Source organism: Plectropomus leopardus, chromosome 8 (genome assembly GCF_026936395.1).
Source record: "Plectropomus leopardus strain MGB_pleo_1.0 chromosome 8, ASM2693639v1, whole genome shotgun sequence".
In the NCBI taxonomy this organism is placed as follows: Eukaryota; Metazoa; Chordata; class Actinopteri; order Perciformes; family Serranidae; genus Plectropomus; species Plectropomus leopardus.
In genome coordinates, this window is record NC_142183.1 from 11771793 (window position 1) to 11799611 (window position 27819).

The 27819-nt window shown below is 37.8% G+C and overlaps 1 protein-coding gene and 1 long non-coding RNA gene across 3 annotated transcripts in view; one reads left to right on the forward strand and one right to left on the reverse strand.

The window, feature by feature from the left end:
• Positions 1-6596, reverse strand: part of LOC148188864 (uncharacterized) — a 92858-nt gene extending 86262 nt beyond the window's left edge. The window contains exon 1 of the long non-coding RNA XR_015777219.1: positions 5896-6596. This is a non-coding gene — a long non-coding RNA (uncharacterized LOC148188864). The remainder of the gene's footprint in view (positions 1-5895) is intronic.
• Positions 6597-10927: 4331 nt separating this feature from the next.
• Positions 10928-27819, forward strand: part of LOC121947958 (solute carrier family 4 member 11-like) — a 33247-nt gene continuing 16355 nt past the window's right edge. Inside the window, exons 1-4 of one of the 2 annotated variants that reach the window (XM_042493165.2) lie at positions 10928-11120; positions 24429-24479; positions 25314-25403; positions 27445-27488. In XM_042493165.2, the coding sequence (XP_042349099.1) occupies positions 11060-11120; positions 24429-24479; positions 25314-25403; positions 27445-27488 (246 nt within the window). In that variant the 5' untranslated portion in view covers positions 10928-11059. Of the gene's footprint in view, positions 11121-16700; positions 16862-24428; positions 24480-25313; positions 25404-27444; positions 27489-27819 lie in introns of those variants that run through there. The other variant, XM_042493166.2, reaches the window with a different exon arrangement.

A 27819-nucleotide genomic window follows, 5' to 3' on the forward strand; every position in this document is an offset into this window, starting at 1 on the left:
TATTCAAGGCTTTTAAAGCAACCTGCAGAAACCGAGGCTCTCTGCAGTCATGGCAACCTTCGGGGACACGTACTGAGAGTCCACACAGGTGCTCAGATATACTTATACAGAAATGTCAAGTTTCATACAGACCGATGAGGAATGCCACAAGAAAATGGCAAATGCAAATGTCATTTATCCTTAAACATTTTTAGCCTTTGTTAGACTGCAAACAATAAAATGAAAGGCTAAAAATATGTTGAGAGGATGCCAACGGCAACAGCTCAGTGGCATCCTGCAGTGTTATACTTGCATGCAATGAGTGAAGAAGTAAAAAAATATTGTTTTATTACTGTTGTTTTTTTTTAAATTATGTCTATTTTAAGCTTCTGCGACAAACACTAGAAAATGTTAAATGGAAATTTAAATGCTTTTACAAACACAGACGTGTAATCATGATAATTATGATGGACTTATAAATGTCAGCAAAAATAATTAAGGTCATGTCCATATATCTTACAATACATGTTTGTTGACATCATTACATCATGTCACCAATCTTTTATTCAACGTGAATTAACAGCAAGATTGTCCCTATAACTATAAGACTTGGGTGCAATATTTTTATTATCAAATCTTTAAAAGGGGTTGATAAGCATTTACTTTCTTCTACTCCTTTTCTGATATATAAAATACTTATGTTTTTATTGAATATGTCTGCTGGGTATGCTGGTGTGGTTTTCTTACTTACATTTTAATTTTTATTTATTTATTATTTTATTTTGTATGTTCAAAATAAATCTAAATTTAAAAAAAATCTATGTCAAATGAACAAAAGAAATTCTGCTAAGACACATTTTGGTGTAATTCAGTTCATTGCTCTTTGAAAGGGTGTACTTGCATTATTATGCTATCATATCATTATATCAGTGGCATCAATTCTGATGAAAATAATATTTTATTTCTGGGACAATATATAATCTTTTTATGAAAGGCCAATTAATTTTAGAAAAAGTAAAAAAAAAAAATCAATTTGATAATATATCCTTGGATTTTGGCAATGTGACAGGTATGTCTTTATCATTTCTTAAGTTTTAAAAACTTAATCAAACCGAATTAATTTAACAACAATAAAAATGATTTAATCAGGTGCATTTATTGACTCTCTTTTACATAATTCAGTATTTTTCTTTTCCTTGAAAGCTTTATCATTTACTGCGAAATCATTCTGATGGGAAGCCAACAAAGACCTCGATATGTCGAGAAAAGATCATCTATTTTCCTTTGTATGTTATAGACAAAAGACCTCAATGTTACGAAAATTGGCAGAAACTTCTCCTCCACCTTTCTGAGCCACAAAAAAGTCAGCTGCACAGCCAAACTACCTTGATCCAAGTTCTCCCTGTCACCTTATTAGTGCTGCCTCGCTGCCTCAGGCCCGCTCAACTGGAAAATATGTCACCTATCTGTGTCATTATGTTCCTATTTTTGTGAAGCTAACAGTTCAGCTCTCAGTCTCGCCGTGGTCTTATTATCCCGTTCAAACTAGACTTCTGGAGACAGAGCGCTGACGGGGTCAACTGAATCCAGGGTCACTGATTACCTAATTGTTGCTCATTAACTCCAAAGCTCTGTTGACCTCGTCATAACACCCGTCCTTATCAGAAACACATCCAACATGAACCAAACGGCAAACAAAATGCATTTCTGCTTGAAATTTAAAGCTGAGGCAACACATTTTAACCCCCTGAATAGAGAATAGAATATGTTTTTTCTCTTAGATTTCAATTTCAGCTCTTTTGGAAGTGTTTGTTTTTTTAAGTCATCAAATTGATTTGAGGATCGTGAGCACGTCGTTTTAACAACCAACCCGCAGGATTCTCGGTGCAAAGTGAGTCTCCATCGACACTGATCTGAATATAACCACAAACACTCATGGACAAGGCAAAAACAGACTAATAAACTGCAGCTCGTGAGGTACTGGCAGGGAGATATGTAAAGTGAAAAAAGGTGTCATGAAATACACATAAAGCATGAATGCAATTTTACAAGCGACAAGGTGAAAAGAAGAAATAATATAAGCCAATAAAAGACCATAGTGGTGAAATAGTCCCCTCGACATAATTCCAAAATGTTAAAATAAAACAGAAACATGCGGTACATTATAGATAATTTCAAGGCTCTAATTCTTAAAGCGCGGGTAGGCAGTTTTATTTTGGCGTCACTGAGTAAAAACCCAGCCCCCCTGCTGGCTGCCTGCGACTCTCAGAGCTTGAAAGGTTTGCTCTGGCCGAATCCGAGCTGCTGCAGCTGCCGACAGAAGGTCCGTCTCGCCGAGGTGGCTGGCAGATTTTTTTAAAAATCCACTTGCCATGCATATTTTTTAAACGGCCAAAATAATAAATTGCCTTTTTTGTTTTGCATATACATTTGTTTCAGTAAATTTAATTGAGATAATAATGTACAATGTTGACAACTAACTTAACAAGAGGCCAGCGCAAAAAATCATCAACTCATCACCATACTCTCAGCATGTGAATACGTTCACTCTGGTGAGCTGTGATGCTGTTTTTGTTTGGGACGATGAAATAAGTTTGAAATCATTGTATTGGAAACATTAGGTCACTGTATGAGGCATGTGTAGCGCAATTCATTTAATTCCTATTTGAGTCCACATTCAAATGAACAATTACTGTTTTACATATATATTTGCATTTTGTGACCTGGGTTACACATGTGCACATGTCTGTGGTCATCTGGTGGGAGGGTTTTAGGACAGAGAGGGTGTATTTTCCAATTCTGCCATTGTTTTGCCTTTTCCAGACCTCTGCCCACCCCAGCTTTAAAGACAGATTAGCACCTGACTGAGTTCAGTCTCCACAGTTCTGGCTTCTCCGCATGACGTCCTGTCCTCTTTTTTTCCCCACACAACTTTTCTATTGCAGTGTCTCCACAGACTGACACTATCAAAAATATCTGCACAACTTTGGATCACAGCTGACAGTTGCTGCCAAGAGTATAAACTGTTTGTGATATCACATTGTCACGGGACAAAACAAACAAAAGATCAGCCTGATGCAAGCGCTGCCTCTGGATTCACTCTGGGACATGGACTCAGATTTTCACCGAGGTGTGATTTGATCTTCACAACTAACACCTCAGCTGTAGCTGTGAAAAAGGAAAATAAGGTCATCCTGCACCAAATGTTTTTCCTCCTTCAGAGGAAGCTTTTACAATGACATGACTGCACTTTCATTACCTCCACATACAGTAGTCACATTTAAGGCTGCAGTAAGTTACTTTAATGGCACAAATCAACTCAAGAAGTCCAAAGATCGTGTTATGTTTCGTGCAGATGTGCACAGTTTGTACTCAGTCTGCCCACCGTGGCTTCACAAGCATGTGTTGAGCACAGATATAGGCCCTGTTGCTTTAAAAATCTGAGTGGGCTTGATTTCCTCTAAAAACATGGCGAGAAGGCAACAAGCAACTTGTAAAGACATGGCCCAAACATTTGCAAGAAATTAGTAAAAGTTGAAAGAACATTACCTCAAAATAAAGCAAAAAATATAAATAAATGAATTCAAAAATAAAGTGTAAAAATTAAAAAATAATAATAAATAAATAAATAACAAGAAGGTGAAATGAAAAAAGTGATGACATTTTTTAAAGTATTTATTTATTTATTTTTACATAATTATTAATTAAAAATATGTAATAAGTATAGTTTTGGGGACATTTTCCCTATTTTTTGACCATAATTCTCCACTCTTTTTTCATTTTTTATATTTTTGCCAATTTGGTCATTGCCTTTTTTCCCAACGTTTTTTTAGGAAAACAAAACAAAACAAAACGAAACAAAACAAAACAAAACAAAACAAAACAAAACAAAACAAAACAAAACAAAACAATGTACTCAGATTTCAAAGGCTCAAATAGCTTGTGAAAAGCATCCAACAAATCACAAGAAAATGTTGTAAATGCAGGTTTCGAGGAATTAAATAATACTCCCTCTCAAATTAAAATTAATTAGTAAAAAGTGTAAAAGGAGAAGCTACAGTCAGCTACAGTTATCTTCAGCATATAATTATCTATCTTTGCCTCCTCCTGCCACTGCTAACTGCTGGACAACCGTGCATCTCCTCTAATACACGCACATTTACCAGCCACTTCATTCGCCTCGTCAGTGAGGAGATTCACCAGAAAATAGGCCCTAAAGGTCTCAGCATGCCATTTAGCAGCTGTGAACAGCACGCTGACTTTCAGCTCAGTCAGGTGTAACTGAGCTGACCATCTCTAATAATTCCTTTCAACCTCCTCGACACCACAGACTCAGATATTCATACAAATAATAATCTACCACAATATTTACCACTGATTTACTGACAAAACCGGTAAACATTATTATAGTTAAACCACATGTATACTTGGTGAATGTACTACTGAAGTACTATGGTTTTTACACCATAGGTTTACTGTGCAAAAGCCAGTGTAAACAGTTATTATTTGACATGTCATGGTAGGAAAAGCACAGGTGTATTTAATGACATTAGGGACTCTTCGTTATTCGTGAGAGGGAGGCATGTCAAAAAATGTTTTAAGCACTAGGGAGAGACTCGTGTTCTTTATTTTGGATTAGGGGAGGGGCACACAACTTTAAATGGCTGTACTTTGTATTTACCTTACCACCAATATTAGAAAAAACATGGCATGTTTTCTTTCTTTTTTTCTAAATTGCCAAAATTACATTATTTATCATAGCCAGAAACTGCAAAATGATATTTTAGTGATGTATTTTACCAATTTCATACAATTATTAGACACAATATGTGGGACAAATGCATGTAAGAAAAAAACAAAACCAAATCTAGGATTAAAATGTTTCATCAGAATCCCTCTTTTCACCATCTCATTTAAAATTTTGCCCCAAATAAACCATTTAAATAAACAAGCATGAACAACAAGAGTGGATAAACAAGGCTCTGGTCAACTTCAGGATTTGGTCTTTGAAATTTAACACACACTTTAAAGGGCCTGAGTTTTAAAGTCTAAAATTTACGTGGAGGGGGGGTCATGCATCCTCAAGTGACTCAGGGAAGCTCAAGGAAAAACATTAATATACAGTACTGTGCAAAAGTCTTCGGCCACTTTAAACTTTATTATTTTAGCAAGGTTACAATGACCATACATATTTATTTCTCTGTAGTCTCTTCACTAAAACACAACCAGTATACAGTATTAAAAAAGCAAATATTTCAGAATAAAACAATCTCATCAGGCTTAAGCTGCAAATATTTAGCATGACCTCCCTTTCCACTTAAAATGTCTTGAACTATCTTAGGCAGGCAATATGATGTTTACAATACTAATATGGTGTACTTACACCAGGTAGCATTCAAGACATGTCCAAAGCTCAACACTGAGTGTTTGAGCTACCTTTTATTATGGCTGTATGACTCCATGTTTCACACTAAATATTGACTTCAGTCAGAAGAAGCCATTTAGTTTAGACTTTTTTGCTGTTTTAAAACATTGTAGGTGTTCTCTGTATTCTTTGTATCTTCACAAAGAGAATAAGCATTAAATGTATATATTATGTCCTCTTGGTGGCCTAAGATTTTAGCACAGTACTTTAACTTCAGTAAAAAAAAAATGCCCCTGCTACCCTTTTCCTCTGATAAAAAAAACAGTCCCTACAGGTATCAGATAGTCAGATAGCAGCATATAAAGCACTGAACGAGATAAGACAGTGTTAAAGCGCAGTTCATGAGGAAATAAGGTAACACAGAGATGATCGCACAGTCTGACAGAGAAGATGTTCACAAGCACCACGATCTGCAGGACCAACAAACAGCACGCCACCATGAGCAAACAGCTCCACCACACTGCACACATTTAAAGGAATATGGGTCTTACTTTGAGCCGAGCATCTTCTGGATTTTGTGTGCAAACACAGCAACTAAGTCCTTGAAAGTTAACTGGTTTCCAGGTCCTCCTTCAAGGCCAAAGAGAGTTCTTGCTTGAAAATGTCACTCACATAATCCGTCGGTAAAACAGCCTCGTTGACGACAGTTTACAGGCAACAGCTGCGGCTAACTTCTCTAAATGAATATCCAAACTGGAGGAACATGTTGTCGCTGGTCTAAAACAGATAAATTGATTGTTTTCTTCAATTTTTCCACCGTCTCTGTCAGCGTAGTCAGTCCTTTTGTCACTCCGGGTCATGTTCAACCTCCGATTTGCGGGCATCTTCCGCCGCTAACAATAACGTAAGTTAGCAGGTGAGCTAATGGTGACTTGCTGCTGTCTTCGGAAGAGATAAACTTAACAAAAGTGTTGAAAAATAAATCCCAACGCAGTTTTAAACCCATCTATCCCCATGGACATCATACTACCGACCACGGCTCTGGATTAGTATCGAAATAAAACTCCCAAAACATCCATCCGGTGATAATGAAGGTAGCTTTTCGGAACATTGTTGCTACTACGAACCAGCCGGAGGGCTGTTAAAAGCCTCTAAAACTGCCCAAAATAATCCTCGTCCATGTCATGAGACCGTGTCTAAAGCTACTGAAACTTTTGTTTCTGTCAGCTGTGCGCAGGTGGATTCTCAAAAAACTCAATACAACCTGCGTCAATCTCAAATTCTCACCACTGTCACCGGTGCTGCCCCCAGTGGACGGAGGATAAACGGCAACAACATTAAAAAAAAACAAAAAAACAGGGCACATTCAAGTCAAATGTAAAAACAGGCCACAAAACAATACATCGAAATACAACAAAAAACAATTTGCACACTTTTTTTTTATAGTATATTTAAATATTTTATTGTTAAACCGTTGTAAATTCTTTATATTTTGTATTTATAAATATATTCTATAGGTATAAATGTTATTCTTACAGATTATTCAATGTATATATGTATCACTGTGTTTTTACTGCTCCAGTTCAATGCCTTTATAAGCTCATGTTGTAAAGAAAGAATTTTCCAGCTTGGTATCAATAAAGTACATCTATCTATCTATCTATCTATCTATCTATCTATCTATCTATCATGCAATCTCAAAAGAACTTTAACATATCACATAACAGTTTAAGAGCTGTCTTGTCTTTAAAAAGTGGCAACAACAATACTGGATGATTTAACAGAACAACAAAATTTGTAGTTGGTATTAAATAACTGTCAAAATAAACATTATTTTGATATAATTTTTGAATCCACTAAATATTATTCCACTGAGAGAAATCCAGTGTGTGTGGGGTTTTTTCAGTTTCCCTCAACACCATGTCAAAAGACTTCTTTTTTTTAATGAGTGCAAAAAATCAAGGTAGCGACAGTGCATGAATCAATGCATGAGTTGGGGTATGGACACAGGAATACAGACAAGATGGGACATAAAAGGACAAAACATGATGAGCAAAAGATAGATATAATAGTACTCTTGCTGATACAGATATGCAAACTGGTTAGTTTGGCAACTGTGAGTGGTTATTGAGTAAAAGCTTCTAGTAATTGCTACAGGTAATGGAGGAGTCTTAACACCTGGACATGAAGTCCAGTTTGTTCGCTGTGACGTCCGAAATGTAAAAGTGGAAATAAATGAAATTTCACTTACAGTACATTGTGTATCAAGATGCCCTACAAACATACAATAAGAATAAAGCAGTCTTTGAAAGAGAGTTTGACACAAATAATATCAATGCAACTGAGAAAAAAACTGCTTTTAGTACTTCATATATTGGTGGTGTATCACAGTAACGGTGGGGCAGTACACTGACTGCTGACAGGATCAGATTTCACTGACGTTGTACCTTGTATGATTTCATGTGACAAATAAATGATTGATTAATCTCAATGTATAGCCGGTGTTTTCAGCGTTGCTCTTATATTATTGGACTATAAATCAAAGTTCAAAGTTGTTTATTGTCAAATGTAAAACAAGTACGAGAGTCGTTGCTGCTGAAAATCTCAGGACACAGTTACATACATGGTTGTGTGGATTTTAAGATATTTCTAGGATTTTAGAACCTACACAAAGAAGTGTTAGGCAAAAATGAAAATGTTTGCATTCAACAGAAATATTATAATTTGTAATATGGACTGAGATACAAACAGCAGGAGAGCAATAAGATACCTGACAGACTCATTGTGCTAGCCCTTTTTTTAAGAAATAAGCTCAAGCAATCACAACAGAGACTTTAATTTTAAGTGTTAGTTAATTCTGCTGCCACACCGCGAGGTAAGAAAAAAAAACTATCAGGCTACAAAAGTGCGAAGCAGGTTTAAAAAAAAAGGTGATAATTGGAACAGATCTGCATCTGCATCTGCTTTTTACACACGCTCCTCCGGCAGCGGGATCTCAGTTCAGTGGCGCAGGAATATTGTGCAATGGGAATACATTCACTGTGACGAAACTGAGGAAAGTGACACAATAAGTGACAGATTACAGGTTATGTGAATGATTTCTGTAAATCCCTGCGAACACTGAAAAGAGAACTGTGTGACGTGATGTTTGTCATCTACTGCAGCTCTATTATAAATATGGACAGACGTTAACCCACATTATAGAAAAGTGGTGTTAAGTTGAGCTAATTCTATCTTGTGCACACATTCATGAGTGAAATTTAAGTGGCCTGTCACCACCTGCTGTGATATTAACACATTTTTCAATGAATACATTACACATGATTCATTCTTTAAAATGCTGTTAGTAAGGCTGCATCTTATTATGATGCATCCCTCAGGGGCGTGTCTAGTAAATGGCCTGGGGTGGCATGGGCCAACCCACCCCCGTATGATTGGCTGTCTGCCCAGTCACTCTAAACTGTTTGACCAACTAAAGTTTTGTTTCTAGGTGCAATTCAGTCTTAAATCTGAGAGACAGTAATGTGCCAGTCGATCCTGTCTCATTTTTTTGCATAGTTTCACTTTAATGCCAGTCAAAATTTAACTCAACGCCAATAAATAATATCCACAGTTAAAGAACATGAACTGACATGAATAACCTCGGGTTGGGAAACATTTTGCTTAAACCGTAATGTTAAAATTACCAATTATTTTGAGAATATACATTACAACATTGCAAAAAATTTTAAATTCTACTACCCATGTCTTGGCATTTTTTTTCTGATGTTTGAAATATTGTTTTAATACATTTTAATACCAAATGAGGCCTTAGTTTTAGATTTCTGAATTCGGTGCCTTTTAAGACTTTTTGAGGATCAGTGGGAACACTATGTTGGCACTTAAGTTTTGTTGGTAGTTTATACTTGCTATTGTACTATTTTCTTAGGGAGGAACAGTTTCTTTAATTAAGTATGGAAGCTTTTTGGCATTTGTGTGATGTGACTCTGTTGTGTAGTGATTGGTTGGTCTATTAATGTTTTGAACTAAATTATAAACAGGTATGTAAGACACTGGGATGCTAGTAATTAAAGTAGATAAGAGAAGTGGAGACATAAAATACTGACGTGTATGCCCACAACAGAGCTTGTACTTCATGCTAGTCCTGCATAAGTCAACACCTGACTTGGGCCACCCCAGCAAAAAAATCTGGACATACCACTGGCATCACTATGAGTAACCAGTTATGTGCTCTAAATGCTTACAGGGGCTGTTGGGTTCTTGGTTTGTTGGCAGCATACCACTCTGTTGCAATAGGTCCCCCCTGGCTGTATTATAAACTTACACCCTTCCCCCAGTGCAGCAAACTGAATGGAAGCTTTTAGTGTCTATAACCTCATTTCCATTGCACAAAAAACCCACTAACACCTGCTAACATGTGGCTTTTTAATTCAATGAGAATGCATACGATCGGCATTCACACCAAATGACTTTGACCCCGATCGCCATTGATGGGAATACAACAACTAGGTGAATGTGGTAATTTCAGACCCTGAACTGGCGAGATGCAATGACATGCCATCACAAATTACTGCCAATCTCCTCCTAAGGAGCGCTTAAACACCGATCCAAATACATCTGCACTGAGTTTGAAAGAGAGAGACTGAATAAGTAAGAGATATATAAAGAGACGAAACCACTAAGAAGTTTCCACAGACCTCTGTTCCTACTGCTGCTGCCTACTGTTTACCTGTTCTCCTGCCTGTCTGTGACACTGCAAGGACACATCAACAAAACAACCCACACACATACATACAAAAGCTGGCAGAAAATCTGACTAGTGTGCTACAGCGGTTTGTTTGCTGACAGTTGGAATGAAGCCTATTGCCTGTATTTAGCGGTTTTACACGTTTGAAAAACTTGCACGCACACACTTATTTCGGTGGGAAAGAGGTAAAAGTCTGAAGCTGAAATCACAGATAACATGAGACCAGGCAGATCGAGGGAATCTTGTCCTGTTTTGTGATCTACATCTTTTAACTCTGACCCGAGTGTGGCCTCTCTGAAAAGCTATAAATACTTCTGACTTCTGTATAAAGTCAGACAACACATCACAGAAACGAGCTCTTTGCAAGCACAACACATTCTTCTCCTGCTTGAATGACCTCACGAGGACTGCTTGTGCAACATGCGGCACAACAGAATTCTTTATCAATGTATGCATACTGCTCATGTGCAAAAAACATTTCAGTGACGAGGACTCACAGTCATAGCTGCCTTTAAATAGAGCTACATAGTTATTTAGATTGAGAATTTGGAATAGCATGAATACTGCAACGAATCATACAAGTAAACACTGCGGTTAGATTCATGGTTTAGCATAACAGCTCTGTGGTAAATGTTTCTAAAGACACTTACATTAACTATCAAAGAGTCCCAGCAGGGGTTAAAAGTGGTTTCCTCACACCTCCCTCCCCCATCTCTTTGTGTCCTCTTCCCCCAGAGCCCACCTTCACCTTCCACATTACCTTTTGCAAATAAAGTTAGCTCGGCTGTGATTGGCAGGGAGGACATTAAGGTGTTATTCATTGGTTGTGACCAATTTCATCTACCTGCCCGCAAAACCACTCATGCTGCAACTCTCACACAGGAAACACATTTTCCGATCTGTATAGTTTTCATCGCCGTATTCAAAACACCGCAGATTTTTGGCTGCACTGCAAGAATTACAGGGTGATGAAGACCAAAAAGGAGGCAGAGGAGATGCCCGGAGTCACTGTGAATCGTTTTTCTGAAGGTAAGAGTCAAAAAGCTGAACAGGATCTGTTAGTGTTGGTTTTGTGCTTTGTGTGTTGAGCACCAGATGGATTGTGCTATTCCAGAAAAAGTTTGGCTTGATTCCCAAATAAATTTAACAGAATCAGAATGAAAATCTGACGTGGTAATATAAAGTTAAGCTTTTATTTGTTGTAAAAACTTAAAAGAAATTTAAAACTTGCTTCAACTGAAAGAAGAATTTTACACAAACACAAGTATTGTACTGCCTTGTGATCGTGCACTGGTCTATAATCTTATACTCAAAATGAAATATTCACTTTAAATGTTGTGAATTTTTATGCAAATTATTATTTGTTTTGAATATTATTACTGGTGTTAGAAAAGTGATGCATGCTTCATGAACATGCCCACACAGATTTTCTTCAGATTTGATTTTTATCTTTTTGAGAATATTATCTGTCACAAGCATAAGCATTTTACGAGCATGAATTCAAGTCACTTCAATTCAATTTTAATTATAAAGCCCAATATCACATATCACAATATGCCTCAGAGGGTTTTATATCATACGACACCCTCTGTCCTTGGACCCTCACGGCTGATAAGAAAAAACTCCCTACGCAGATTTTCATTCTTGATCACCAATGAAAACTGAAAAGAAAATCTGATTTTGTCTGGTAATGAAATAATGTGTCTGTAAACTACAATGTGTATCTATATGCATGCATTTTTCATTATGGTGGTTTTGAACGATAAACAAATTGGATGATAAACAAGTTGGTTTTAGATGTGGTGACCTTCATGGCCAAAGGTCACAGTGTGAACGTGATGAGCAGCGGACCAGTTTAAATTAATTCAGAGATGAGTTCATGTTGGACTTAAAGTCATGTCAAACTGAGTGATCATAACTATATTTTCACAGTTGTTGATTTGGCTTAAACATAAACACTTTGAAGCCACATCTAATGTTTTTTGAGAAAGAATGAACTCGGATAGTTATTGCAGAGTTGGTCGATGGTAAATTTCTCCTGGCTCCGCTGTATGAATAATAATCTCACTGCAAAGTCTGTTTGCACATGTGCACATATTTAATGTTTGACTGCAAAAATGATCACTGTAAGCTCTGCCAGTTACACATTTATAGCTCTAAGCCAGTAAAACATTGTCATTCAGTAGCTCTTATATGGCGCTGATTACTGAATTGTTGGGCCTATTTTGATTATAGGCCTTTCTGCACATTTTAATTGAATTTTTACTCATTGGCATTGTGTTTTGCTGCTTTTATATCCAGCAACATAATGTCATACTTGTGTGTTATGTTTCTCTGATAAAGCGTGTGTGTTTGTGTGTGTGTGTAAGTGCATGTGTGTGTTGCCCCTCAGGTGTTCCTGGAGTTTGATTAATGTTTCACAGTAGACTAAGCGAGACTCACTGCCCACCTGCAATGAACCCCTTGACCACAGACCATTTCTTTATTAATGCAGCATTTCCTGGCGTTCCTGGCCTCTTTGTTAGTGATGCTGTGGTCACTGTTTGACTTTAAGTTAAAGCGGCGATGAAAGTCCACATACAGACTAAATGTACACGTTTTCATGCATGAGTGGGACGGGGAGTTCTGCAGGTAATGTGTGCAACAGTTCAGGCTGATGTCAGCGTGCCTTTTACTTATAATCATAAGTGGTGATTAAGCGATGGGTGTGAATGCTTATACTGCTACACTGTCATATCTCTCTCCAAAAAGGAGTGATTGGGATGCTGAGAGAGAAAGAAAGAAAGCCTTTTTTGATTCTTGGTTCACTGTGGAGGCATATGAGAAAAACAAAGTTCTTTTAACAAATTCAAGGTAACATGTAATAATAGCTAATTCAATAGTAATTGATATACAACTGGTACTGAAGTATTCTTTTAATATGCTGGCAGACTATTTCAATATGCCAGTATGCCACAATATACATTTAAAACTAGGCCATGTCTAGATGAGAACAGGTCAACTAAAAACGGAACAGTCTTTTCTTTTGCATTGTTAAAATATCCATGTAATATGATAATATTGTGAAAATGACCCTTGTGTAAACGGATCCGCAAAAACAACTGAAAACACTGTAGTATGCATGAAAAGCCAGTAGGTGGTGTAACATTGTAATGACACACCCTAAAAGAACACCACGCGCCAGCGCATGAAGGCGTTTTTCTACAGAGCGGTGAGTATAAACAACCAAGAAGATAATGGCAAACACACACGAGAACCGACATTATTTATAAACTCAGTAAAGTCAGCAGCACAAACACAGCTCAGTAGTCCACCATTGTTGTTGCTGTTATCCTCCTACTCACGCATGACTATTTGTCTGAAATGTAATGCGCATGCGCAAAGTGTGGCCATGACGTCACCATTCTCACAGGATCCGCACATTGCCCGTTTACATGGCGACAGAAGGGGTGGCGTTTTAAAAAAATGACACCCTTCAGGCCCCCAAAACACTGTTGTCGTGTGAACAAAAGGCCAAACCGCAACAAAAGTTTAAAATTTCATACACAACTGGCCGATTAGTTTGTAACAGGCTGAAAATCCCACACACCATGAATATACAGAGACATGAACTCATTGTCCTGCGCAGTCCTTACAACACTATTTTATATTAAAGAAACCTGAAAATAACAACCACCTTCATGATTGCATGTCTCCATCAGCTCTAAAGCAATCATCCGGGAGATACAATTGGAAACTTTGCTACAAAACAGCTGCTCTTTAAAGTGAGGACTATTTCACTTCTGGTCAGTTTCACTGTCACTGCTCTTCCACCTAGAAAAGCCTCTTACTTCTGGCTGAGACTCTGAGCTATGTGACCTTCAAAGGGAACACAGAAACACTGAGTTTCTTCTTATTAAATCCTCAGTCGAGTCAGATTCTGGCTGTTCATGCTGTTTTTGAATGATACACTTTGCTGCCATCTCATGGCCATCAGGGGGAAAGTCACGCCTGCACTTTTTTTCCTTTTTTGCCTCCAACCAAGTAGTGATTGTCTTGAAAGTTACCCGCTAACACTGTGTCCGAATTCTCTTCCTATAATCAACATGTCAGAGTCTTTTCTATCTGGTTACTTTTATTCTTTTTGCATTCAGCCATCAAAATTCAAGCTGCCCTGTATGAAAGAAAATTTACTGAGCACCCAAGGTGTACTCTGTAACTGCCTTTGATGTGATTAAAAAGAGCCTGTAAAGTTTTAGGAGGCTTGTAACTTTTAGAAAACTAACAAGCAGGTATAATGTGAGTAATTACATCATGCAATTAGGAATTCAATGGAAAGAATCCACAAGGAGAAAGTCATCAGCTCAGACAGACTTTTTCTTTTGAATGCAAAACCTCGCTGCAAGAAACTCTTGCAGAGGTCATTTCTTCTTTTTCCTAGTTTGTCGCTGATATTAAGATTCAAGCCCGGCAACTAAATTTGTCTCCCAAATTGTCAGATAAAAACACAGCATTACTATTCCTCGTGCACGCGCCCCGGTCAAAAGGAATAAGCAGAGTTTGTTCCTTCAGGCGATGCTGAGTGTTGCTCATGGAGTCAAAAAACATCACAGTCTGCGTAAACAAGTGATCGTCTTGTCACATCGCCTCCATCAGTTGAGATTTATTCAGTCAAATCTTCTGATATAATTTTTTTTTAAGGACAATCATTCAGTCTGCTGTTACTCCAGCTAAAGAGTATAAGATTTAAATAAAATATTTTACGCCTCTCACTTGAAAAACACTTCATGAGTTGATGTGACTGAATCACCAAAGAGCAATTCGGGAAGTAAGTGCCAGTAAATGAATATCTAAGACGTTTCCAAGTAACTCTGAGTCATAATTATATAGTAGATAATTATAAGACACAACAGACTGCTTAGTGTTATGATAACGGTAATGTTTACCTGCTTACTGAACAATTACTAAATAATTCATCAGATCAGCAGATGAGATCATTTTACTTTAGTTACCAATTCTTTATTATGTGTATATAACTTTTTATTTTGCCTCTTGTTAAATGAAGTACAAAATCTTACTTCCTCAATATTTGTGTGTTTATTTTTGTGTCAACAAATATAACTGACAACTAAATATCATAAAATCATGAAAGACCGCTGCTCAGAGACGATCAGTACACAGCGGGGTGCGGTACTGGTACTTCTACATTTTACTTTCTGGTGTACCGTGACTTTTTTCTTGCACACAGACAGTTCTCACAAGCTGCTGTTTCTCTTTTCTGCCCCTCTCAATCAGTTTCTCTATGAGATTCATAATGGCCCAAAATACACTGCATTACCCAGGGGGCACTCTGTGACATTTACCTCTACCCACCTACGTCTTGCCTTCCTGCTTTCCTCTGTCGGTAGCTAATCTAAGTAACGTTACATTACAAGAATGTTGGCCCGGATCCAAAAGGGCAACACAAAGAGAATACGAACAGAGTCAGAAGATGACGTGATTGAGCTTCGAAAGCAAGGTACAAGCCCGGGGACCTAAAGTGTCAGGGGCCCACCTGACCCTGGCCTGTAAAATGTCACTCAGATTAACATGTACTGAAAAGGAAAAGACTCAAAATGGCCACATAGACACAAAAAGACCACAGAGATGCAAAGAAAGTGCAAATAGACACAAAATAACAAAACAGAACAAACAACAAATGACTAAAAAGCTACACAAACCTAAAAAAGATTTTTTAAAAATTACCTCTGACACAAAATTAAGTCAAAGACACCCAAACAACTACAAAAAGACACAAAATTACCTCAATGAGACACAAAATAACAAAAACAGAGAACTCCCCCCAACTACCACAAGACACAAAATAACCCCAAACCCCAACCCAAAGAGACACAATTTACCTAAATAAGACATAAAATGACCTCAAAGACACACAAACTTATCCCAAAACAAAGTTTCCTCAGTAATCACAAAATTATCTCAGAGACACACAATCACCCCAATAATACACAAACACCTCAATAATAAACAAAATGACATCAAAGAGACACAAAATTATTTAAAGAAACATAAAACTACTCCAAAGAGACAACATTTACCACAATAATGACAAAATTATCTTAAAGAGACATAAAATTCCTCAAATAGATATAAAATGATATCAAAGAAACACAAAACCACAAATAAAGTGTATCATGACTGCAAAACCACCACAAAGTCTTTGGGTCCTCCTCGTAAGAAGGAGAGCTGGTGGGGCCCCTTGCATATCTGTGCCCTGGGGCCTCCCGGTTATCTGGTAATTCTAGTTTTCCAACAGAAATTTAGCAAATACCAGGAGACATCAATTAACAGGGATGCAGGATTAAAACTGTGAAAAAAAGTGTCTTGTTTTATAAGAGAATAAAAGCTAGAGATCTTTGATATGAAAACACCAAACCCTATTTACTTATTTATTTGTTTTAAGCTACATAAACTCCAGTTCATAGACAAAGGGACCCAGCAGAAAAACAACAGCACTCGTCTCCTCTCCCCCTTCCTGCTCTCTCTTACTGCCCTCCCACTTCCTCCTTCAAACCCATGTGCTGCTGGAGGAGGGGCGGGAGGCGGCTTCACCTCAGCATGTGTGTGTATGGGTGTGTGTGTGAAGGATATTGAGAGGAGATCACCGGTGAATGCAGGGAGTTTTGGGAGCAGAGAGGAGGATGATGGGTTGACCTTTGCAAAGCGGCTAACCTGAAAAAAACCTCTGGAGAACATGGAAGACAAAAAGGTTCTCCATTTTGTGCCATCTGGTAAGTTTTACAGGGGTGGAGTGGGGTGAGAAGGTCTCTCATGGTGCAACCTGAGCCAAGTGTGTCAAACACGTGGAGAAACCCTCTGCAGAACATGTGTGTGTGTGTGTGTGTGTGAGAGAGAGAGAGTTTGTGTGTATTTAGAGAACAACGTAAAAAGTTTTAAGCAAACATACTGCTGTGCTCATCTTTTTAAATATAATAATGTCATAACACTTCTATTATCTTTTTTTCGCCTGCTTCTCTGCTATTTAAATTCTTTATATTCTCGATATTAAAATTGCAAAATATGAGCGAGATGCTTTTATTGTCAGGCGAGCCAGACAGTGAAAAGGATGTGGGTCAATGTTTACAATATGGCAATAAAAGGCGCACTTGTCTGTCATGGAAGGTTTTTACAGCAGACCTGCGAATAAGGTTTAGCATTTGTTTTTACACTCAAATTTGGCCAGACTTTTTGTTGTTGTGTTAAGTCACAGCACTTCTTCTTTTATCGTGACTCTTGCAAAATAAAACTCTGACTCTCAGGATCTAACACACTGGAGCTTTAAAACAAGTATTCGACAAACAATTCATTGGATTTTGACAATCGCTTAATAGTATTAAATAGTATTTTTTTCAAAACATGAGTGGGTTCAACTTTGCTGCTTTTCTTTGTCATATGTGATCAAAAACGAAAAATGTTTGAGTTTGGGGCTGCTGACTGGACAACACTGTGGTTTGGGGATATGACCATGTTAGGAATTTGTCTCTATTTCATGATACTTTCGATTTTTGTAATTACCAATTAAATAAGGAAGACAATTGGCACATTAATCAATAACTGCAGTAGTCTTTACAGCCCCAGGTTCAAGTTAGTTTCTTTAATGCCACTGTATTAAAATAGTGGATAAAATAAAATAGCTACCAAGAAAAATATATTTTAAAAAATGTGAACCAAAAGTTACACATAAAATGTTATTATCATTATTATTTTTATTATTATACATCTACTTAGTGTGGATTTCAAGGGCCTTTTTGACTATTTTGTTTTGGACTGCTGAATTTAAAATGTAATAAATAGTTATCATCACAAATAAAATAAATGTATAAATATAAAGTAGTATAAATAGTAGTTTTGTCATTGTATAAAAGCAACAAAACCTCCCTTATTTACACAATAAAATAGAATAAAATAGTTAACAGGAATAAAATAAATATAAAAATAGTCAGCATGTGCAAACACAACAGGACACATGTATTAGGTATTCAGTGTCATTAATGGGTTAAAAAGTCCTACTTGAATTTTCTGCGGTTGAGGATTAAGAAGATTATCTTGCAGAAAAATGTCTAATATTCTAATCTGGCCTTTCCACTTGTATTTAAAGCATTCTCTGGTTGAAGTTGACGATAATTCGACACAATTGGGATTATTACAGAAGTTTTATCAAACCTGCAGCATCCACATCCTTTGCAACTATTATCTTCAGGTCGGATGACGACCGTCATCCACCAGAAACTGAATGTCGTTAGAAATAATCGGCTATTTAAAACACTAAAGTCTCACAGAGGATTAATGTCACACAAACGCCTTTGACGTCTAAGTGAGAAGAAAACATCCTTCACATGTGTTCTTTAGAAGAAGTGAAGTAACTGGTGAAACTGTGATTACTGTTGGTCCAGTGGTCATTTCCACTGTGATGGATAACCAAACATCAGGTAGTCCTTATTGTCGGAAAGTGAGGTGTTGAAGTGGAATGAGCTGTAGTTCCTCCTTCCTGTTATTTGCTTTATTTCAATATATGGATGTGTACATTGTGACCTACAGAGTACACACTATTTATGGTTCAGCTGCCGTCAACAACTGCGGTGCTGATAAGGATGATTAACAGCAGAGTTTATAACAGTACAGAGTAATACAAAGCACATAACTGAAAAAAACTTATTTTAAAATAAAAGCTGCACCAGCGTAGTGAATTTACAAGTACGTGTTTCTTCTGCCTTGGTGGTTTGACCTCGTACAGTTCAGCTCTCAGCTCTTGTTTCCAGAGATCCAACAAGGATTCTTCTGTTTCCTATTGCTCAAGGACATCCTCTGCACACTGATAGCAGGGTGGCAGGGAATAATAAAACATGTCTGAGACTTTACATCAGCCTTGTTTGTCCATTGAGATTCCAGTGAGAAATTACAAAACATTACATTGCATCAAATCTCCAGCATTAACAGAGCCGTGGTTTGGTTTGTCTGAGTTACTGTGAGATATCTGGAGGGAAATTCATTACATCTGGCACCAACGTCCAATCGACATGAACTGATTAAGTCAAAAAGTCCTCTAACTCAAATGACCACACTGGCTTTTATGTTCCTAACCTCTAACAGGACTCACGGGAGCGTTTTACTGAATAAGTCCATCACAATAGAATCAAATGGAAATCTGAAAAATGGAGCCAACACTGAAGTGCAAAAAACTGCAGTTCCTCTTACAGCCACTTGAGGCTACTCCAGCGAGTCCATTCCCATAGACCCAAAATGCCCAACTTCACAGCAGAAACATGTTTACAGCAAGACGCCAGGAAGTGTGCCAGGTCCTGAGTCAAATTTTACATAGTGGCCAAAAGTCTGGGTTCATCATGTGTGTATCAAAACCCCAGTGAAAGACTCATTCCAGTATCAAGATCTAATCAGTCCAGTTTGACAAATTTTAGAAAGTCTAAAAGAGCAGCAAGATTATTTTTTTAGACCGCCATTCAAGCTAGCGAAGCGCTAAAGGGGAAGTCAGTTGCTCCAAAGGTGAAAATTACCCGCTCAGGCGCACTCAGCCGTGCTCGGCCACCGTAAGTCTCTCGTGCACAAGCCTCGTGGGCTTCATGCGCTACTGAGTGGCTCTGATTGGAATGAACGGGGCCCCGCCTCCGTGCTGTATCCAGATCTTCTTAATACATCCATGGTTTATAGCGTAGTGCAAATATGGTCACTTCTAGCTCCAAAAGACAAAATGACAGACAAGATAGTGACCTCAAAACGGGAGTCCACAAACCAGTGGGTGACATCATGGTGGCTGTGTCCATTATTTTTACAGTCTATGCACAGAGTAGATCATATGTGACACATGGTTAAGTTACACCAAAACTACATGGTTAGGTTTAGAACAAAGATTATGGTTTGGCTTAAAATAATTATGCTTGTTACCAAAGTAATGTAGAGTGAAATACATATTTTACTTGACATGCTACATTAAGTAGTTAAAATACCTCAAAGTAGACTTTTGGTTTCGCACAGGGACGTGAACTCCACTCTCCTGAATAAAATCACTGTGTTCGTTCAAACCACCCACCTCCCCCTCCTCTCACCTTAAACAGACTTTGTCACTTTTTATACTCCGTCCTGACTTCTCATTTTGCTTCTATAATAATTACTACAGCCACTAGAGGTCGCTGCCTACACAGAAGGAGAATATGTCACAATTTTTGCTCATTCTGACGCACTTAATGACAAAAATCATCATTTGTGATCATCACTGTCCTCATGCTTCCATGCATCCTTAATGTTGGCATAGTTACAGCCAATAGATGGCAAAAGTCTCTGACAACAAACCAGGCGTCCGTGGAGAAGGTCTTAATAAAGTACCATTTAAAGGAGGCAGCGTCGTATACGGCAGTGGTTTGTGGACGGAGAATTGTTTTCACATTACAGATTCATTCAGCTATTTTTAAAATGTCTTTGTTGTGCTCAACGGTGGTGTCTCAGTTGAACTTTGCTGCACTGCCCCTGCGATTGTCTTTGATTCTGCTGTTTTGCAGGTATCCATAAGCTTTCAGATAATGAGCAGTGTGGACAGAAGGCTCAGTCTGCGTCTGTACATGTTTAACATTGAGCATCATGAGCCTTAAAACCAACCTATGTTGTCATGTTTTGGAGGTGCACAGTGTTGTTTAGATATTGGAGGTCAAAGGTCAAAGGCCATGGTGACCTCACAAAATACAACTTAAGTCAACTTTAATATGACAGCATAAGTTTTTATGGCCATTAGTCAAAATCATATTTCAGGAACAGAGGGGCAAACATTTGTTCAAATGGTGAATTAGTGACTCTAATCTTAAACTGGAGATTATGTAGATTTTCGGCCATGGGGAAGATGCCTGTGAAGCATCTTAGAGTATGTGCATATGAAGCATTTTCGACTGTAATCACTACAACTTCCTGTTCGTCTGCTCGTCCACCACAAAGCCACTGGTTTTGATGATATTGGGCTTCAGCAGATTGTCACTGCACCATGTGACGATGCTTTTTATCAGTCCTCCGTACTCCTCTGCAAGAACACCCTCTAAGTGAAGACAGCATGTTTCTCACTGAAAGTTACTCGCTAGAATCATACATGTCAACATGATGACGACTGTCATTTTGCCAACAAAATACTTGTAATACCTTTTACTAAATCCCTTCAAAGTCTTCACAACATATATGAGTTTGAAATGACATGGACGTAAACTGCAATGTGAGTGACTGGGGCACGCATACAAACACGAGCTAGAAAAGATGTTTTTTAAATAAATATTTGGCATAAACCAGGAGATACTGATAAACACAGTGACACAGGATTAATACTTATTTCTCTGTATGTCCAAAAAATTAAACAAGACAATGAAATAATCACCAAAACAATAATTGGCAACAGTTCATAAACGGTGTCAGCAGACTATTATTAGTAATAGTATCAATGTCAAGGGCTTGACTTACACATCTGTCAGTGTCACTGCAGTCAGTGTGAGGAAGTCAGTCAACAGGAAACCCACAGGCCTGCAGAAACATTGCAAAATATCTTCTCTTATAAACTTTCTCTGAAGTAGTCTGAACTGACTGAACAGCACAGGTGGCATTTCCCGCTCCAGCTGTCCTGTCAGGTCTTTCTGTCGAAGCATAAATGCATCTGATGATAAAATTCGCTTGTGTTCAGTGGTAGTCAGTGTCTGCTGTTGATAATGCTGATAAGCTATAGTGGAGAGCATTTACAATAAACTTGACCTTTATTTTTATGAGACAAGACAGTAAAGGTCTCAATCAGGCCGTCTAAATCATCCTCCACACAAGCAGCTCGTTGCATAAGCTGCGGGGCGCCCCGCTGACTGTGCAGACTCCTGAGAAGTGGAGGGGGCCTGGGAATGTTCGGTCTAATCTGCTTTGAGATATAGCCTTGCTCGGGAGCCCCCCGGAGCCAATCTCAGCCTCAGGCAAAGAAAAGCTCATCTATGCGACTACAGCGGTGCGTGCAGATACATGACCGCCTACACAAACATCAGACACAGCTGGTGTCAGATTTTTTTTTGAGAGCAAACAGGTCTTTTTTCAGTCTCTCAGCATGTGTCGAATTTCACTGCCATAACTGCATAACTGACATCCACTTTCTGTCTCAATAGTTTTTTTACCATGAAATGTGTCACGCCATTTTAAAGGTCTGTAAGGTCAGACTGACTGCGTGTCACAATGGTAATAATGATTCAACAAGCTCAGATGTTTTAATTTCTGTCTACAAAATCTGTCAGTGTGGGAGAAGATGAAAAGGCTGAAGCCTGCTGTTTGAACGCAGACTGTTTTTGTCACTTGTGAAGTGAGAGCTGCTGCTGCAGGTCAGACACAACAGCGTCACACTGTGTCAGTCAATGTGGAGTCCAGTCTCACATAGCGTTCTCACAGAGTACTGGTCAGTCTTTGTGTCTTTGTGTATAATTAGTATCATTTATCGGTATCAAACATTTTCATGAAAACATGTTAGGTGTGCAATAACGAGATGGCAGGATGTTGGCCGTTGGTTTAAGATGATGACACCCAACATTCAAATATAATGGTTTGAGTCTGGCCGACTTTTGTTACATTGCATGTCCAGTCTTTCCAGTCTCTCCAAGATTTTTGCAAGCTCATTTGGGATTGTTGATGCCTGAAAATGCCTGATTTTATGGTAGTTTTTCTAAAAAGTTGCAAAGCATGTTTCAATGTTTTTACCTTATGTTTTTTTTTTTTTTTTTTTTTGTAGTGGTATGTGAAAATTGCAAATGTAGTTGCAATGTTGACTTGGATTGGTAGACTAGTGTTAGTGTTTGTTGCTAACAGATGAGCAGAAAAAAGGACCGTCTCTGTGAACCGCTCTCCTCCTGCTCTCTCTGCCCGGTTAGCACGAGCTAACACAGCAGCAGTGGCTAACGTTCAACACTAAGCTGTTTAAAAGTTCAGCTCCTAACAATCACACAGTGACACAGAAACTACTCGACTCTGTCGGTTAACATTTTCATAAATGTTGGGTAATATTAGCTGTGTGATGCTAACAGTCCTGTTACTGTGTGTGACTCTGTTCCAGAGCAGAGAGCTCACACTCCTGCAGCAGCAGTGCCACGATAAACCGAGAGAGGCGCTGAGTGAATTAATATGCTGCACACAGCTCTACAATAAAAAGATTTTATTGTCAATTTATATTGTCAATTTTTTTGTAAATTCTACAAGGCTGTGCAGAATTCCACAGGACCGGCTGGATTTGTGTTGATTATTGCTATTGTTTTACAGCCTGGTACAAAAAATTGGTTTTAGGTCTCTAAAGTAAATTTCCACATTCATGGCAACTTTGGAGTTATGATTTTTTATATAACTAATTTAAATGGTTATATAAAAAGAGTCAGATCCTCCCCTGGCTTCAGCTTTATTTTAAATATAGGGTAAATGTGAGAGGGATGGCTCACTGTGATGAGTTTTCCTCAGCTCTATTCAGCTCATTGTTTTGGTTTTGCAGCCTGAAACTCTACTGTTTTGGTTCACTGTCACTGTTTTCACTGACCAACAGACAGCTTTTTGGGGCTAAAAAGCTCTGATTAACCCTCTGTATACTACCTGCCCAGTACCAGGTTAGAGACTAACTGGTGAACATGGTGGCGCATTTAACAACGGTGGGTATTTTCCAAAGGAGTTAGTGGAGATCAGAACAGAGCTAAAAGGAGAACATGTCTTCAAATAAGTTATTATGTTGCATCAAATTTTCTCAATGTGTAAATAAGCAAATGTTTGATGAGATGAGTCGATAATATATCAACATTATAGATTTCATGTGACTCTAACTTTTACGTAATGTGGTTGAAAATTGATACTCAATACAAAAATGAAGAAAGAAAAATTATAAAATTAAAATAGTTATTTAAAAAAAACTGAAGCATTAAGTTAAATGTCCTGTAAATCAGTTTCTCATATGTGAGTACATGTATTTGTAGGGGTACTTCAGAGTATCTCATGGGGTATATAAGATGTAATTTAAATGTTAATTAAAAAAAATATCCGTCATGCATGACTGGAATAATTATACTGTAAAAAGTCCTATAAAACATGTAAATGTAAGTTAAATAAACCACATTGTCAATTCAATATTCCTGTTTACAAAGCAATGATTAACTGCTGGTGTAACAAACGCAAGCACATTTATGTTTGTTCACTGTGTGTTTCTACAAAAACATTTTGCTCTTGACAGGAGGTACCGAGATGAAAAACAATCAACATTATTTCAAATTGTTTGGGAAGCTCTGGTGTAAATAACATATTTGTGTTTTCCTGCAGACGCTCCGTCCACCGGGAGGTCCAAGAATGGATATGTTTTCCAAGAGATGGGTGCGTAGCTGCAGTAACACATATTACAGCTCTGATTACTTTCTCAGCATGACTTCTGCTCTGTTATGATCTGCTTTGCAAACACAGAGAACATTATTCGGGCTTTTTTCCTTCAGGATATGAGGGAAAATACAGTTTTAAAAATGTTTTTGATTGCAACAGTTATTCATGCTAATGCCAATGCCTCTTGCTGCTGACTGATGACCCATTTCACATGCCGGTGAGCACAGCCAGTCCCCTCGCTGGTGTGTTGAGAGGTTAATTAATGGGTAAATAACGAGGCAGATGATTTCCGAGTCAATGACGGGAAGCGGGAATAATCATAGCTCAAAGCTCTGCTCTTTAAGGATTAAGGTTAATTCTCTAATTCTGCGGCTGTTTCTTCCTCCCCTCATAAAAACATGCAATCGAGATGCCATATTTATCTTCTATACAATTAAGGAATTTACGAGGGGCTGCTATTGTTATATTGCTGCATGTCTGGTTTCAGGGGGAGTTTTTATTGGCTCTCTCGCTCCCTCTTGCTGTGTGCTTGTCAACAGATGGCAGAGTGGTGGGAGGGAAAAATAAATTGTCCCTTACTGGAGACACTGTTAATGTGGCTGGCACTGCATCTTAACCTTGATACAAAGGACAGTTTTATCTCACTGTTAGGCTCATCTGTGAAATGGTCTTCACTGTGATTCAATTGTTAAGTGAATTTTTAACAAAATTCTGCAGCAAAAAACAGTAATAATGACACCGAAACTTCTACTGAGTCGAGGCTATAGCTGAGTTTGTAACAACGGAGACCTGGCTGACACCCAAATGTGACTATTTATGTTTTATCCACAGAGCTGAAGGACGGGGAACAGGAGAACTGTGAACAGGACTCACCCACCAAGGATCACATCTATGACAACCAGATCCAGATCAGTGTTTCAGGTGTGTATGTTTAGTCCTTTGAAACCTTGATCGACATCAGTTTTCTTGTGCTGTGTTCAGAGGCCCTTTACAGGCATTTACATCTTTGAAACTTTGGCAAATTGGTCTGATTTTTTGATTGTTTTTTGAAAACATGGGAACAAAGGCAAACAGCACCTTGGCATAAAATCCTGCATATTTAAAAAACAAATTAGGTTACAGGAAAATGAAAAAAGAGAATTACTAGAAAACTATCAAATACCTAGGAAAAAAATAGCAATAAAACTATACTTAGAATTATTATATATATTTAAAATTAGGTTACAGAAAATATATATTTATTGATTATTCATTATTTATATGTATTATTTTATTTTTTAGTTTTTGTTCTTTTACTATTCTTTTTATTTGTCATAATTTTTCACTAGTTTCTTGCTAATTTGAAGTCATTCATTGCCTTATATCCATGTTTTTGAAAGTAATCAAGCTGATTTGCTCAGGTTTCAAAGGGTTAATCAGGTCAACTATAACATGTTTTGTCTCTGGTTTGATTTGTTCTAAGAATATAAACAAGAGAGAACAAATGCCTTCATCACGTTGTTATCACACTGTATCCTTCTCTTGTGGCTGAGAATAACTTGCAGCCTCTGCAATTAGGAAATCATGTGTGCCAGCTCGGATTCCCCGAGTCATAATAACTGAGACAAAGTTCATGGACACGAACTGGCAGTGAGTGCTCCCTATTAAAGGAACACTCCACCTGCAAAATTGTCATTTGTGAGTCAATGTCTCAGGTTGTGGGATATTGAATTCATGAAGAAAATTGTATTTTTATTGCAGAAAATTGAAAAACTGAGAAAATTCCTAATGAATTGAAGTCATAGGGGTCCACTTTTAACAACAGCGAAACTATTTCAAAATACCAGTTTCCAAAGTCTCACACAACTTGTTTAGCATGCTCAGTTCTTCACCAACAATTGTATTTTGGCTAAAACCTCACTGTTTCAAACACTTGCGCATTAAGCCTCACACACAGACAAGTAGCTGCCGGGACATGCACGTGCGTTTGAACTCCGCTTAATTGACTACACCAGATGCTTGCTCAGGCACATTACTCGGATGTGAAAGTGTTTTAAATAGTAGCGTCTGGGCTATTCTGCCTGCGTGCTGCTCGCACATGTGAGGGGTTCACACAGACAGGTTGCTGCTGCAGCGCTGCTGCTGCCAGCCTTTACTTTTGCATGCAGTTAACCTTTTTTAATGGCCTTCAATATTTTACAATAAAGTCCTGTGTTAATAAATGATCCATAGCAATGCTAAAGGGCTTTTAATATGAAACCGATTCAAGAAGTATGGAGTTAAATATAAATATTTATATCATATTTTCACATCTGTGACAGACATGGACATTGTAACTGCAGTGAAAGGTGTTACAATGTCAATATGAGTATGAAAAGATCATTTTCAGTTTAATTTTTGCTGAAATCTGCACGTGCAACATGGAAAAAAAATAGGTGAGACACAAAATCTTTAAATTTTCCAAAGCTAAGCAGCGGCGGAGTCACGCTACTCACATAGGCAGTGTGGCTGCACTAACAACATGGACACAATTTAAAAAAAACAAAAAAAATAGGTTCTGCAACACACGTTTTGTTCATGCTGGCAGCGTGGCCCACACATAGGCTAAGGTTTTGGCGAAAATACATGGAAAGTACTGAGCATACAACTGGACAAATGAGACTTAAATTATTCTGCTCAAGTTGTCTGAGAGTTTGTAAACTGATGTTTTGATTTAGTTTTGCCATTAAACGTGGACCCTGATATCTTCAATTTATCAAGAATTTTCTCAGTTTTTGGATTCTTTGTTCATCATGGAGGCATGTGAGAAAAATGATATACAAATGTCATTTGGGGGATGAAGTATTGCATTGACTATCTATACTTGAGAGATGTTTTAGTTATTTATAAGAATAGCTTTAGAAATATGAAAGAACCATTCGCACTGCAGAGACAGTGTCGATGGTGTATATCACTTACATTTATATGTGGTTTCTATTTGCAGATCCTGAATCTCCAGGGTTTGGGCTTCTGAACACAACAAGAAAAGTAAGATTTGCTTGTCCACCCACCTTCTCTGTTATAATCATTACTGCACAATTACTATAGAAAAGCAGCATGTAATAGTTCCAATATTTTTGAAACATTACTTATCAATGTTTAATTTTATGTTATGATAACACTGTGGTTAATGTGTCCTCGGGTCTAAGCACAAACCTATTTAGGAAAAGATCATGTTTTGGTTTAAAATGCACAGTTCTGTCACCATAAACATGACTGAAAATTTCCCTTGTCGAAGCAGCTGTCTTTTATTTATGTAATCTGAACTGCGTTGCTTCAAACTGTTGATGAAATGAAACATATGATGTGAAGCATACAA